This window comes from Thrips palmi, unplaced genomic scaffold (assembly GCF_012932325.1).
Source record: "Thrips palmi isolate BJ-2018 unplaced genomic scaffold, TpBJ-2018v1 HiC_scaffold_12, whole genome shotgun sequence".
NCBI classification, from domain to species: domain Eukaryota; kingdom Metazoa; phylum Arthropoda; class Insecta; order Thysanoptera; family Thripidae; genus Thrips; species Thrips palmi.
This window is the reverse complement of record NW_023144623.1, coordinates 3745929-3759711: the sequence shown is the minus strand read 5'-3', so window position 1 is coordinate 3759711 and position 13783 is coordinate 3745929. Positions and strand designations below refer to the sequence as shown.

General features: G+C 48.5%; 1 protein-coding gene across 3 annotated transcripts; it reads right to left on the bottom strand.

Annotated features, from left to right (window-relative positions):
• Positions 1 to 6636: 6636 nt before the first annotated feature.
• LOC117640297 (zinc finger protein 26-like) lies at positions 6637 to 11651 on the bottom strand. 3 transcript variants are annotated; one of them, XM_034376686.1, is made up of 7 exons: positions 11493 to 11651; positions 11243 to 11409; positions 11088 to 11169; positions 10013 to 10101; positions 9836 to 9941; positions 6980 to 8347; positions 6637 to 6895 (listed from the first exon to the last, which is right to left on the bottom strand). In XM_034376686.1, the coding sequence occupies exons 6-7, from the start codon at positions 8337 to 8339 to the stop codon at positions 6747 to 6749; spliced, it is 1509 nt and encodes a 502-aa protein (XP_034232577.1). In that variant the 5' UTR covers positions 8340 to 8347; positions 9836 to 9941; positions 10013 to 10101; positions 11088 to 11169; positions 11243 to 11409; positions 11493 to 11651; the 3' UTR covers positions 6637 to 6746. The 3 variants fall into 3 exon arrangements, with proteins under 3 accessions (XP_034232577.1, XP_034232575.1, XP_034232576.1); XM_034376684.1 differs by having other exon boundaries at positions 6637 to 8347; positions 11493 to 11649; XM_034376685.1 differs by having other exon boundaries at positions 6637 to 8347; positions 9836 to 10101.
• Between the last annotated feature and the right edge of the window lie 2132 nt (positions 11652 to 13783).

The window sequence follows — 13783 nt, the reverse complement described above, 5'->3', positions numbered from 1 at the left end:
CTGTAGATGGGGTGGAGTGACTCACCTGCGCTGCCTGCGCGGAGAAGGACGCGAGCACCACGAGGACGACGACGCCCCACGCGCCGAGCGGGCTCTCGATCCTGCTGCCGCACATGGTCCTCGTGCCCGTGGCCGCTGGACTCTCTTGGACCGGCGACTACGCGACCATCGCGCGGGCGCGGCCTGCGGACGGGTCCACGCCGGTGGCGGTCGTGTCGGCGGCGACGTCCGTGGCGCCGACGCGGAGGCTCCCGGGGGAATGATGGCACGGGCGCGACGGGCTCCCCGACGGCGACGATCCTCGCGGCCGCCCCGCCGCGCCGCACCCCGCCCCGCCACGCCCCGGTGCGTATGCATAGCGTAGCGGGCGGCATGTCGGGGAGACAAGTTTCCTCTGAAGAGGCCGGCTCGATTTAGTTGGAGTCCTCGCGACGCCACGCGTGCCGAGCGGCCCGAGCGCGTGGCGAACGCGTGCCGGGGGTAAACAAAGGCCCCGTTGGACGCGTTGGGCGCGTTGGACGCCTGGAGGTAGGCAAGAAGCCAAGAAGCTCAACGCCCCGTGGCGCCGCCCGCCGCCTCTACCAGACTGATTGCGAGAGTCGGTTTCGTCGCTCTGTCTCTCTCGCACTTGTAAGGCGTCCCAAGTAAGGTGCGAGAGAAGCAGAGCGACGAAAACACGCGAAAACGACTCTCGCAATCAGTCTGTAGATTGAAGGCCCGTGAGGGATTCCTGGCCGCGGGCCCAATAATGGTCCACGAAGGGCCTCGGCGTTGTGCAAAAAGTTGCCTGCCCTTGCCTGCGTTGCAGTGGCGCCTGCGTTGCAGTTTTGCCTACCGCTAACTGCCTTACCTGCACGCACCCGCACCACTCCATCCCCCAACGCTATGCAGTTTACACACAGACTTCTCGCCAAGTACACTGTAAAGCTCGAGGGGGTAAACACTCTAAGAAATCGTGTACAGAGTACTCGGTATTACGCTGTATTACGGGGATATTACACTACGGCATTAAAATGCCAAAATTGGCATATTTGGCCCAAAAATGGTATTACAATTACGTGCATTACGCGTAATACACGTTTTTTGTGTACAGGGTATTACGCGAGTGTTTACCCCCTCGGTAAAGCTGGTATGCCCAGAGTCTGGGCACCTTGGTCACCCAGGCTCCTTCCTGTGCATGCGGGTGAAGCTCCCCTCCCCTACACTCTACAAAAAATGTCCCGTCAACGCCGTTAATTTATTACCAATGTTTGCTGTTATGCAATTCACGGCGTTTGCTGTGAACTAGTTCACGGCGTTCACTGTGATCTCGGTCACAGTGTTCACTGTGATCTGGCCACAGTAAACGCCGTGAACTGGAGCCTGATTTGCAGTACTTCAGTGCTCAGCGGCGTCAAACTCACAGTGTTTACTGGGGACCAGATCACAGTGAATCCCGTGAGCAGATCACAGTAAACGCTGTGAATTGACCTACAGTGAAAACTGGTAATAAATTAACGGCATTGACAGGACATTTTTGGTAGAGTGTAGGAGCCGTAGTATGGAACGGCTCGTCCGACGCGGGGAAGTCCGCTCGGCACGCGGCGCGGGCACTACACCTCAATGCCCGTCTATTTTGACGTGCAAAAGAGAGGGCGCGAGATGGCGGGCGACTTGCAGACCGAACACGCCATTTGACACGAATCGGGCCGTGTCGGTGCTCTGCACTGCGTGGCACTGCGTGGCACTGCGCCGCCCCACAGTGGGCCAGAGGACCGGTGGAGGCGGCCAAAACTCTTGACGCGTTCTGCGCTCCAGAGTCGCTGAATGGGCCTCGAACGGAACGTGTGACCCCACCAACGGATTGCCCTCCGAACGAGGAATCCATTGGTGGGGTCACACGTCCGGTTCGAGTCCCATTTTGTGACTCTGGAGCTCAAAACGCGTCTAGAGTTTCGGCCGCCTCCACCGGTCTTCTGGCCCACTGTGCGCCCGAGTCCCGACCAACGCGGCGCCGAGCCGTGACGCGACGCCGCCAGAGTGGCTGCAGCAGAGTCGTTTTCGTAGCTCCGTCTCTCTCGCACCTATTAGGAACACCCTATGGGTGCGAGAGAGACGGAGCGACGAAAACGACTCTCGGAACCAGTCGGCAAGCGCCGCACTGGGGGTGCACGCTGCAGTCGCTGCGACGGCGGCTCGCTTTGGACGGACCTGTGTCGATCACGGTGCAGCGAGGGGGAAACGACTTCGGTTATCCGGCGTATACAGAAAATTGGTAACCCGTAATCCGGATAACCAGAAATTTGGAAGTAATCCAGGAAAGTTCTAAAGACACCAGGGGTAATCCACGGAAATTTTGATGTAATCCGGCGTAATCCAATGGTAATCCTGGAAATTTTTCAATGTAATCCGGAGGTAATCCGCGGGTTATCCGGGGTAATCCCTATCCGATGTGCACAAAATTTCTCAGTCGTTCGGCGTCGTGCAGGGATCCTCGGTGAGGACGGAACGGAACATCCGTGCACCGTGTGCGGCAACCGCGGATCCAGGATTTTTGCAAAGTGTTGATTGACGTTCGTTGGAACACTTACAGAAATGCGTCTGCCAATGAGAAATAGTCAGTAAAAGGCTGAGAGTGTAAAATATCCTCCATGATTCTGTCATAAAGTGACAACAAATTTTCACAGTGTGCAAGAGAATGTGACACTAAGTCACATTGACGAATATGACGTCACACACTCTAAATGTTCTACAGTGAAGATTCTCCATATTATGGTGAAAATGTTCCCTATTATGGTGGTGCAGCTGACTTCGTAACATACCATTCAGAATTCACTGTACCTTATAGGTATTTTGACGAATTTCGTTGGTATTATGGAGAAAATCTCCACCATATTATGTTGGTGCAGCCTTTCAGCGTAAGACATTTACTGTGCATTCGTTGAAAAACAGTGAACACAGATTAAGGCCACGGAGGTAGATTTAGACGTCTGATTCAACTCATACCGACTCATTTTTCATGAGGTTGTGTACCCGGGCGCAAAAGACGTACACGGCGGCACAGCATTTTAGGTGCAAAAGGTGCAGCTCGGTGCATTCAGTGCATCTAGCGACGCATCCAATACAACACGGTGACATTGCAGCCCCCCCCCCCCTTCCCCCAGTCTCCCCGCCCGCCCCTCCGAGGCGGCGTTGCCCCTGCCGTGGCCAACTATAGAGGCGCCGGCTTCTATTTCTATCGAAGGGAATTTTTTTCAGGTACTTGAAGTCGAGCCGCTCCCCTGATCTCAGTCTCCGATCTCCCTTCCCTGGCATCCGTCTTTGTCGTCTCCCATCGCGGGTACCCTCACAAGCTTGTGCTTCACGGAGTACACTGAAATGCAAAAGGAGAGGCCTCCGACCAACTATTGGCGGTACAAAAAGTATGACCGAAATACGGTCATACAGAAATGTAAGACCGAAAAAGGGTCATACTGAAATGTAGGACCGAAAAAGTGTCAGGCAGCGAGACTGGGCGAGACCTTTATCTCTGACACAAAAAAGTATTACCATTTTTCGGTCTGACATTTCAGTAATGACACTTTTAAAGGTCACAGTTATGACCTTCCTATTTTCAGTATACTGAACACGCATGAGTTTAGTGTGTAGCTACGAACAAATTGAACCAAAAGTCAATTACTACTCTATTATTACATTTATTTCAACTGAAAAAGTAGATGATCACTGTGTACTTGAGACAATTGTAATGTCTTTAAACTCATTCGCAGCATATGTACACGAAAAAAAGTTTGCCCTTCCAACTAAATTTAATTTGATCTTCGGAGAGCTGAAATTTTGTTGTTGTGCGAACAAACTATTCACTCTGTCAGCGAACCAAAGCTTTCCCAACAAGGGATGGTTGGGAACACACTAAATATTTTTGTACAAATTTTGTACGAGACATCACAGTTTTTGTGCACACGAAATTTTCGTACAAATTTGTACGCGATTTTGCTCAAAATAGGGGAAATATGTGCAATTTTTCGTACATGATTTGTACGAAAAGATCGTGTGCACAAAAAACTGTGATGTCTCGTACAAAGTTGTACGTAACGTTTAGAGAGTAAGGAAGTCTCCTATTATGGTAAAATGTCCCAATGGTTGCAATGATTGTAACCCATTCAGACACTGCCTAAATTTTGACAAATTTCAATGGAGAAAATCTCCAAAAGTTGGTGCACCCAGCGTAGCTTTTGGCACGTTGAAAAAGGACACTGTTAAGGCCACGGAGGTAATTTACACGTCGATTCCTTACCGACTATTTTCTATTGTGCCCCGGGCGAAAAGCGTACACGGGGGAAATTTATGAAGGTGGGTGATTCGTGCTCTAGAGCTCCATCCCACTTTGCCCCTTCCCAGTCTCCGGTACCTTGTGCCTTTGGCCAACTAAAGTTCCCGGGTCCTACTATAAAGGGAATTTTCAGGATTGGAGTTCCGGAGGCCCCCATGCCCACCCCTTCCTAGCATCCTTTCATTGTGGTTCCAGCGGGTTCCTCAAACTTGCCACAAATGAAATGCATAAGCGAGGGCCTCCGCTAACGGCGGTACAAAAGTATGACCGAAATACGGTCAAAAAAAGTAAGACCGAGCGTCATACGAAAGTGGGCGAAGTGTCGGCGCAGTGGTCAAAAGGTTATTGGTCTGACATTTCAGTAATGCAGGTCCGATGCCCCATTTCAGTCTCCGTGATTTTTTCTGAGGTCAGTACACCTAATCATTTATTACAACTCCAACCGGATGATCACGTGGGCAATGTATGTTTAAACTCTTGCGGTCCAAATTTGCAAAATTTATGACTTGGGAGCGGGAATGTTGTTGGCGACAAAATTCACTCTGTCAGGAACAAAGTTTTCCCAACAAGGGATGTGGGCAACAAAATTTTTTGGGGGCCACAGTTTTGTGACACGAAATTTCGAAAAATTTTCCTTTTGCTCTGGGAAATATGTGAAATTTTTCGTACATGATTTGTACAAAAGATCGTGTCACAACCAAAAGTAGTCTCACAAATTTGACAACGTTTAGTTTACAGTGTAGGCTTGGGTAAAAAAAGAACACCTGCTGTTCCTCCGAAATGAAACAACACTGAACCCCCGTATTAGTGCTTTTGGAAAGATGGGTCATTCCGCCGACAAAAAAATAGTCCTTGTCTAGTCTAGACTAGTCCTAGTCTCATGATTTATCCCAGTTCTACATTTAATATTTACAAACAAACTGCACGGTTAAAAAAATATGTTTGTACTTCGCAGTGCTGCTTCCAACAGAATCAGCCGCCAGCAAGTAGGGTACCACCTCTTAGACCATCATCTTTGAAAAACAGTACCGTTTCATGCTCTTAAGCTAGAAAAAAAGATGAATTTCACTCAGTTTGATCATCAGCTACAAATCATTATAATTTGTGATTTAATTCACTTAAACTTGAATATGAAAGTTCAAAGAAACCAATAGTTCATGTAGAAACATATTCCGCTTTCTCTCGTATCCACACACTAAATGTCACGGGACTTTTTTTTTGTCCATTTAGTGTGCATCCCAAAAATGATCAAAATGAGTGAAATTCCCAAGCGTTTCAGATAAGATTCTCCTGGGGGGAACGCCCAGATAAGATCTTTTGAAAAGAACCCCTCGATACGTGTTGACATTTTTAGCTTGTCTCGCTAAATCAAATCTATTTTCGTGTTCAATTTAATATCCATCCCACTTCAAGTTATTATGGAGCGTTCTTTTCCTCCCCAATGCCTGTAATTTTCTTCCCCAGGATATTGTTCTTTTCTTACCCGTTTCATTTTTCCACTTTCGAGAAGTACCGAAATCACATTTATTTTGGCAAATGTAAAGTGGAAAACTACAATAAATTAAAAGTGATCCATTTCATCGGGCATTGACTAGATTACAAGTTACAGAGAGCAGAATAGTTACTTAAATTCTCATCTGTAACTTCTGTACAGTGCAAAGTACGCGTTTTGTAACCTACCCCTAATCTGAGCGAACTGTTGCCCTCACGATAAAAAAATCAGCTGCCAGAAAATTAACTAAAATTTTGTTTGCAGAACGATTCTTTTGTGCCCCGTATCCTCCCTTCGAAGCAAGTCCATTTCGAAGAAAATAACAGAATAATTTTGTCAGACTGTTACATTGATGAAAGAGGCATTACATTTAAAAGAACGTGGCGTGTTACCACAATTGTTGACTGAATCTGATATCACGAATTTTTTTTTATTGCGAATAAAGCATGTGTCCATGGAGCATATAGGCCTGTTGTGGACTTTACAAAAGCCCTGTTGTGGACTTTACAATTCAAGCACATAATTTTTTCACTATATTAGTTTTCCATTGAGTCAATTGCTGCTACGTTAGGTGCACAAGATGGGAACCACCTCATCTAGGCTTCTAATACAAACTGAGCACATTCTTGGTTTTCTCCTGTATGACTGCGAAGTTGCATACCAAAATGACCACCTTGGCTTAGCTCCTTATAAAAAAAAACTGGGCACTCTCGTGGTTTTTCTCCTGCACCCAGAGAGAACAGCAAGTCAAAACGATGTCAAAATGCACTCAAACTGATGTTGGAGGATGTCGTGTTGACGTCAGAATGTCATCCTAGACATCATTATGACCTCACCTTGACCTGCTTGTTCTCCTTGGGCATTGGTTCTGAAGGCACACGCAGGTTACAATCAAAACTCAGTTTCTCTCGAGGTTTCTCTACAAAATGAGCACTCAAACGGCTTTTATCCTATATGAGTCCGAAGGTGCAAAAGAAGGTGACCACCTTGGCTAAACTTCATGTAACAAACTGTGCACTTGAATGGCTTTTCTCCTGTATGGGTGCGAAGGTGAAAACGAAGGTTTCCACTTCGACTGAACTTCTTATAACAAACTGAGCACTCGTGTGGTTTTTCTCCTGTATGGGTAAGAATGTGATTTCGTAATCCATTATCATGGCGACAACTTTGATTACAAACTGAGCACTCGAATGGCTTTTTTCCTGTATGGGTCCGAAGGTGCACATGAAGGTTACCACTTGTACGAAACTTTTTTTTACAAACTGAGCACTCAAACGGTTTTTCTCCTGTATGGGTCCGTAGGTGCACACGAAGGTTACCATGAATACTAAACTTCTTTTCACAAACTAAGCATTCAAACGGCTTTTCACCTGTATGGGTTCGAAGGTGCAAACGAAGTTTACCAGCTTCACCGAATTTCTTATTACAAATTGAGCACTCGAATGGTTTTTCTCCTGTATGGGTACGAAGGTGCGAACGAAGGCTTCCACTTTCACTGAACTTCTTAAAACAAACTGAGCACTCGAATGGTTCCTCTCCAGTATGGGTGCGAAGGTGCCTACGAAGGTGACTACCTTGGTTAAACTTCTTCCTACAAACTGAGCACTCAAAAGGTTTTTCGCCTGTATGGGTCCGTAGGTGCAAGCGAAGTTTACCAGCTTCTCTAAACGACTTATTACAAACAGAGCACTTGAATGGCTTTTCCCCATTGTGGGTGCGGAGGTGCAAACGAATGTTGCTATACCTTTTTTTACAAATTGTACACTCATAAGGTTTTTCTCCTGTATGGGTTCGAAGGTGCACACGCAGGTTATCAGCAGAAAACTTCTTGTTACAAACTAAACACTCAGCTTGCTTTTTTATTGTGTGGGAACGAAGCAGGTGGGCACGAAGAGTATTTCCGTTACTGAACATCTTATTGCAAATCGAGCATCCAAGACGTTCTCCTTCTGTATGGGTGCCAAGGTGAGAACGGAGGTGACTACTTTTCGTAAACTTCTTTTCACAAACGGAGCACTTAAACTGCTTTTCTCCTGTATGGGTGCGAAGGTGCACACGTAAGGTACTATCAAATCGAAACTTCTTTTTGCAAACTGAACACTCTAATGACTTTTCTCCTGTGTGGATTCGAAGGTGCAAACGAAGTTTGCCACCTTCGCCGAATTTCTTATTACAAACTGAGCACTCGAATGGTTTTTCTCCTGTATGGGTACGAAGGTGTGGACGAAGGCTTCCACTTTGACTGAACTTCTTAAAACAAACTGAGCACTCGAATGGTTTTTCTCCTGTATGGGTACGAAGGTGTGGACGAAGGCTTCCACTTTGACTGAACTTCTTAAAACAAACTGAGCACTCGAATGGCTTTTCTCCCGTGTGGGTCCGAAAGTGCACACGAAGGTTACTACTTGAACTAAACTTCTCTTTACAAACTGAGCACTCGAACATTTTTTTTGCTGTCAGAGTAGGTCGGTGCGACGAAGCTGTTCCTATAGTAGTCATTTTGATCTGCTTCGTTTTGATTTCACTGGCGGCGCTCATGAATTCGTCTGGAACAAAGAGATTCGACAATATTTTAATGATGACGAATGTTTGTCGTCCATCAAGCATGAACCTGAACTTTTGTTCCAGGAGGAAAGAGGGCGGCCATCTGGGAGTGTTTTATTTTAAGGGAGATGGGGATGTAAAGGCGGGTTTATGCTGAGTTTTCCTTACGCTACGCGGATGGTCTTACGCTACGGCAACATTATTGACCATATGCTGGACCTTACACGGTAAAAACGGTACCTGGTTTTAGGAAGCCTATGGTAGAGACAGGCAATTTCCAGGGAGTTCCTGGGAAAACCAGGAACCGTTTTTACCGTGTACGCTAATACGAGTTCGCTTAAGTACGCTACGCCAACGCTACGCGGCCGTACGCGGCTTACGCGGCTCCCCATTGGTCGGATACGCGAACTTGTCATAGCGTAAAGGCCTGTCACGCCGAAAAATACATCCTGTTGGATTAAGGCTTAAAACCAACCGCCCGTCGTAGCCTTTCGGCGTAGCGTAAGGGCTTGTCATAGCGCAAGAGCACTGTGAATGCTCCCGTATAACCACACGCGATGGATTCTTCGTTTTAGCGTAAAAATCGTGTGATAGCGTAAGGAAACTCGTAATAGCGTAGGAAAACTCAGTATAAACCCTCCTTAATCGAAGGGTCAACCAGGAATAGGAGTGGTGATCGAGCTGTGATTGCATGGAGGCCTCTTCACTACAGGGGTGTGTTTCGACGTGCACTGAGGATGAAAGTGAGTCACACAAAATGTTGTGCAAAATTTGTGCGAGACATCACCGTTTTTTTTGTGCACACACTGCACACGAACTTTTCCTATAAGTAAGTACGCAATTTTGTATAAAAATGAGGAAAAATGGGCAGTTTTTCGTACAAAAATTGTACGAAAAGTTCGTTTGCACAAAAAACTGTTATGTCTCGTACAAAATAGTACAGAACATTAACTGTGTACAGTTGGAGGCAGCAGTCACGACCTGCACGAATTTCTCGATACCAAGTGGTACAAACGGCATTACGGAAAAGTATTGCCTTCAGAACGGCATCGCCAAAATTTGGCGATACTTTTGGGTATCGCCAAAACCGCGGCATTAAACTAAGGACTTGTCCCCTTGATTTGTTCAACGTTTTATGCCGAATCGAGGCAATACTCCGAAGTATCGCCAAATTTTGGAGATGCTTTTGTGTATCACCGTTTTGAAGGCAATTAATACTTTTCCGTAAGGCGGTCTATTAGCCATACTCAATTGTATCGCCAAAACAGGTACCAAAAGTATTGCCTTTGGATTTGCAGTGTATTTCTCTAGTCCGAGCCAGAATAACTCTTATTCTGACGGTCCACACCAAGTTTCATCCCCTCAGGCTCCGCCGTTTCGCCCAAATCGCGCAAACCAAAAACCAACGACCTGTGTATTTCTTGCAGTAGTTTACCGCCTGTCTGAACTCTCTGTACAACACTACTTCTTAGTTCTAAGTCACCACTTACCAAGCCAGGAGCCGCCGTGGGTCTCGCCTCTCCAGATCCCCTTTCTCAGTCTCCACTCTCTGGTGCTGTCTGCTGCACTCAGCGTCTTCCTTCTTCCTTGAAGAAACTTATGCACAGAAAAATTGCAAGTGGTTACGCCCTCGACTTGATAGTACTTCTTAGTTTGTCACCACTTACCAAGCTGGAAGCCTTGAGTCTCGCAACTTCAGATCCCTTCAGCCTGATGATAGTTTCTGCGCTCTGCGTCCGCTCTGCATCCTCCTTCCCTTGAAGAATATTGTGCACGGAAAAATTGCAAGTGGTTGCTCTAGCTCTCGACTCCACTGAGATTCCAAACACTATGAACATAACACGTGTGGTGCAATGCTGCACCACACGTGCAATGCCACAGTCACATCGCACCTTACGTGCGTGCAATATGCGTCCCGAAAATATCCCATGCTAATGCATGAGACGGCATCGCATCTCACGTGCAATGCAAAAGCATTGCACCAATGGGTGTAACGTCTTCAAACCCATTGCACCAATTGAAGCTATAGTACACTGTTAAAAACGTTATGAATCTTCAAAGCAATTTTGATGACAGTTTTCCGAATTTTCCGGACACGCACATGAATTTCTCAAACATCGCAAATTTCATAACTTGATGCGAAAATTCAAAAGAAAGTCATAAAATTGGCAATTGTTGGTAATTTTCAAATTATGTTCTGAAAATTGTGAATCTTAAATGTTGATTTTGAGCACACAATCGTAATTTTCCGAATACGATTGTGAATTTCATAACTGGCTCAGGAGGCGTGGCCAAGGGGCGCGTGTAGAACTGTAGAGTCATCAGGTAGCTGACCCTCCGCCTGACGTGGAATGTGGTAGCTCAGCGGTAAAGAGCGTGCACCACAAGTCAAAGATCCCGGGTTCGAAACCCGCTGATCCAAAGAAGAATCGGTTCCAAAAATGGCATAAGGCCAGATAGGTATTCATATACATGAACACCAAGCTGTCCTGTTGCTTAACGCCTCCAAAATGACCTCGCAAACGCGGGTTTGAATTTTCATAACATGATATGAATTTTCATAACGTGATTGTACAACAATTTACAATCATTTGTGATGTTAATTTTCATTACAATTGTTTGTAAAAATAAAAATGCCAACCAATGTTATGAAAATTACAACTGATTTTTTTAACAGTGCGTACTCATAGCGTTTGGATTCTCAGTGTTGACAGAAGTTCTTAGTTTAAAGTCACCACTTACCAAGCCGCGGGCCTTGCCACTTCAAAATCGCCTTCACAGTCTGATCCTCCCTGCGCTCCGAGTCCTCTCCCCTTGAAGAATCCTGTGCACACAAAAATTGCTTGTGGTTGCCCCCTCGACTCGACAGTACTTCTTTGTTTAAAGTCACCACTTACCAAGCCGGGAGTCTTGGGTTTCGAAACTTCACATCCCCTTCAGTCTGGTCCACTCTACGCTCCTGCGTTACCAAGCCGGGAACCGTGGGCCTTGGCCACTTCAAATCCACCTCAGTCTGATCCGCTCTGCGCACTGCGTCGCTCTGAGTCCTGCCCCCTTGAAGAATCTTGAGTACAGACAAATTGCAAGTGGTTGCCGGGATTGCCCTCTCGATTCGACAGTGCTTCTTACTTTTAAGTCACCACTTACCAAGCGGCGGGCCGCGGGCCTTGCCACTTCAAATCACCGTCACAGTCTGATCCTCTGTGCTGGACTCTGCTGGACTTCGCTGCGTTCTGCCTCTGCGACTCGCGAAGAAGTGCGTAGAAGTGAGAGAGCGAGCGGCCGCGAGGCAGAATGCGCTGACGCCGAGCTATCTTTCCGCTGCGTCGGTGCTCGCTCGAGTTGAGTCCGCTCACGGTGGCGCGCCTCGGCAGGGGCGACGCAGAGATGACCGGAACCGGGGGGGGGGGGGGGACAGCGATACCCTGGACAAAAAAGATTGCGTCCTTTATTGCGTTAAATATCCACTGAAAAACCGAACGTGGTCTAGGCCACACCACTGGTGTGGTCAGATGGGTGCCATTTTTTTTGACTGCATCAGTTGGTGTGGTGTGCGGACCACGTTTGGTGTGATTTGGTCAGTGGCGTGCACAAGGAGGGGGGGAGGAGTTCATGACCCCCACCCCCTCTTTTGGCCAGTAGAGAGCCGCCTGGAAGGTAGGCAAATTGCGTCACTTTTCCCCCTGTAAGTAGGCAAAAAGTATGGCGTGACCCCCTCCTCCGCCCCCTTTCAAAATTTCTGCGCACGCCACTGGGTTTGGTGTGGTCTAGACCACGTTTGGCGCGATCTTTCCATGCAAACGTGGTCTGGACCACATCAACTATGCAGTCAAAACAGCACCTGTTTGACTGGATCAGTGGTGTAGTCTAGACCACGTTTCGTTTTTGATTGTAGCGTGGGTCACAAATGGTCCTCTGTTTTTCAGGTTCAAACGACTGCACTGCATAGCACAACACATGTCCGTCCCTCTTTCAAACAGCGCCTTCGATTTCAAGTTCGGTGCTCCAACGCACAGCCAAGTTGCAGCCCCAGCGAATCTATGCACCGCCCGTGCGTACGCGCGCTCCCTCAGGGCGGGCGTGGCGTGGACATTTGCGGGGAGGTAAGCGCAGGTGTGGGTAGGTGAAAGTATCAGTGTAGCGCCTGCGAACTGCGAGGTATGCACGCCCGCTACGCACCGCTGTGTGACTGGTTGCCTACCCTGTACAACGACGTAGCGCCTGCGAACTGCGAGGTAGGCACGCCCGCTACGTACCACTGTGTGACTGGTTGCCTACCCTGTGCAACGTAGCGCCTGCGAACTGCGAGGTAGGCACGCCCGCTACGCACCGCTATGTGACTGGTTGCCTACCCTGTGCAACGTAGCGCCTGCGAACTGCGAGGTAGGCACGCCCGCTACGTGCCACTGTGTGACTGGTTGCCTACCCTGTGCAACGTAGCGCCTGCGAACTGCGAGGTAGGCACGCCCGCTACGCACCGCTGCACGACTGACGGCCTACACAGTCTCGGCACCATCGGTTCTGCTTCAAAACCACAAAGAGTATCCCTGTTTTTTTTTTAAAGACAAAAGCAACATTGTGACTAGTGGTACATTGTTACGAGAATGGATTGTTGACGGATTTGTCGCAATTTTACTTCCTTTCGTTTTTTTTAAAAATTGCGTCTTCTATTGTTGTCTTCTGTGTCGTTTCGAAGAAAATCAGGGGGTGCCATATTCTGACCGAGAGAAAATGCATAAAAATCGCGAACGCTAACGTGAAACTCAAAGAGAAGAAACACCAGTAAGACCAGCTGGTTTATGGGCGCCCCCTTCCCTCGGGTCTGCGTCGTCCCTTGAACTGGATTCACCGCCATGGTCACGGCCACCTTGCCGCGGTGGCTGCCAGCCCCGCCAGCCCCGCCAGCCCCTTTGTCCCGTCGGGGCTGCATCGATCCTCACGCGCCTCTGGCCGCCTTGGCTGCCTGCACACTGATAGCGACGAGTCGCTTCGTCGCTCTGTCTCTGTCGCACTCACAGGGCGTCCCGTAGCCGTGCGAGAGAGACAGCGACGAAGCGGCCCTTCTGAATCGCTCGGCTGGTTGCTGGATGCTCCCGCGCTGGCTGGGTCAGCTGGGTCGTTCAAACCTCGGTTCAAACCGCGCGCGTCGTGCAAATAGAGCAAACCGCACGGCTGCCAACCTACACTGCGAAACGCTAGCGGCGTCGCGGGGGTTTCTCCAGCTTTCCTTGGTCCACGCGCCGTGCCAAATGCCAGTTCACCGACAGAGGCTGATCCGCGAGCCCTGCACGCAAGGTTTCGGCCACAGTTTGAGAAGGAGCAGCGGACGCAGCCTCGCGCGGAGTGTTGGCTGCGACGTCCTTGTGTGCAGCTGCGCCCGGGACGCGTCCGAGAGAGTCGCTCGCCTCGTCGCAGTCGGGCCGCGCGGCCGCGGGCGG

Coding starts and splice junctions, on each gene's coding strand:
- LOC117640297 (XM_034376685.1), bottom strand. CDS start 8,339: ATGAGCGCCGCCAGTGAAATCAAAACGAAGCAGATCAAAATGACTACT.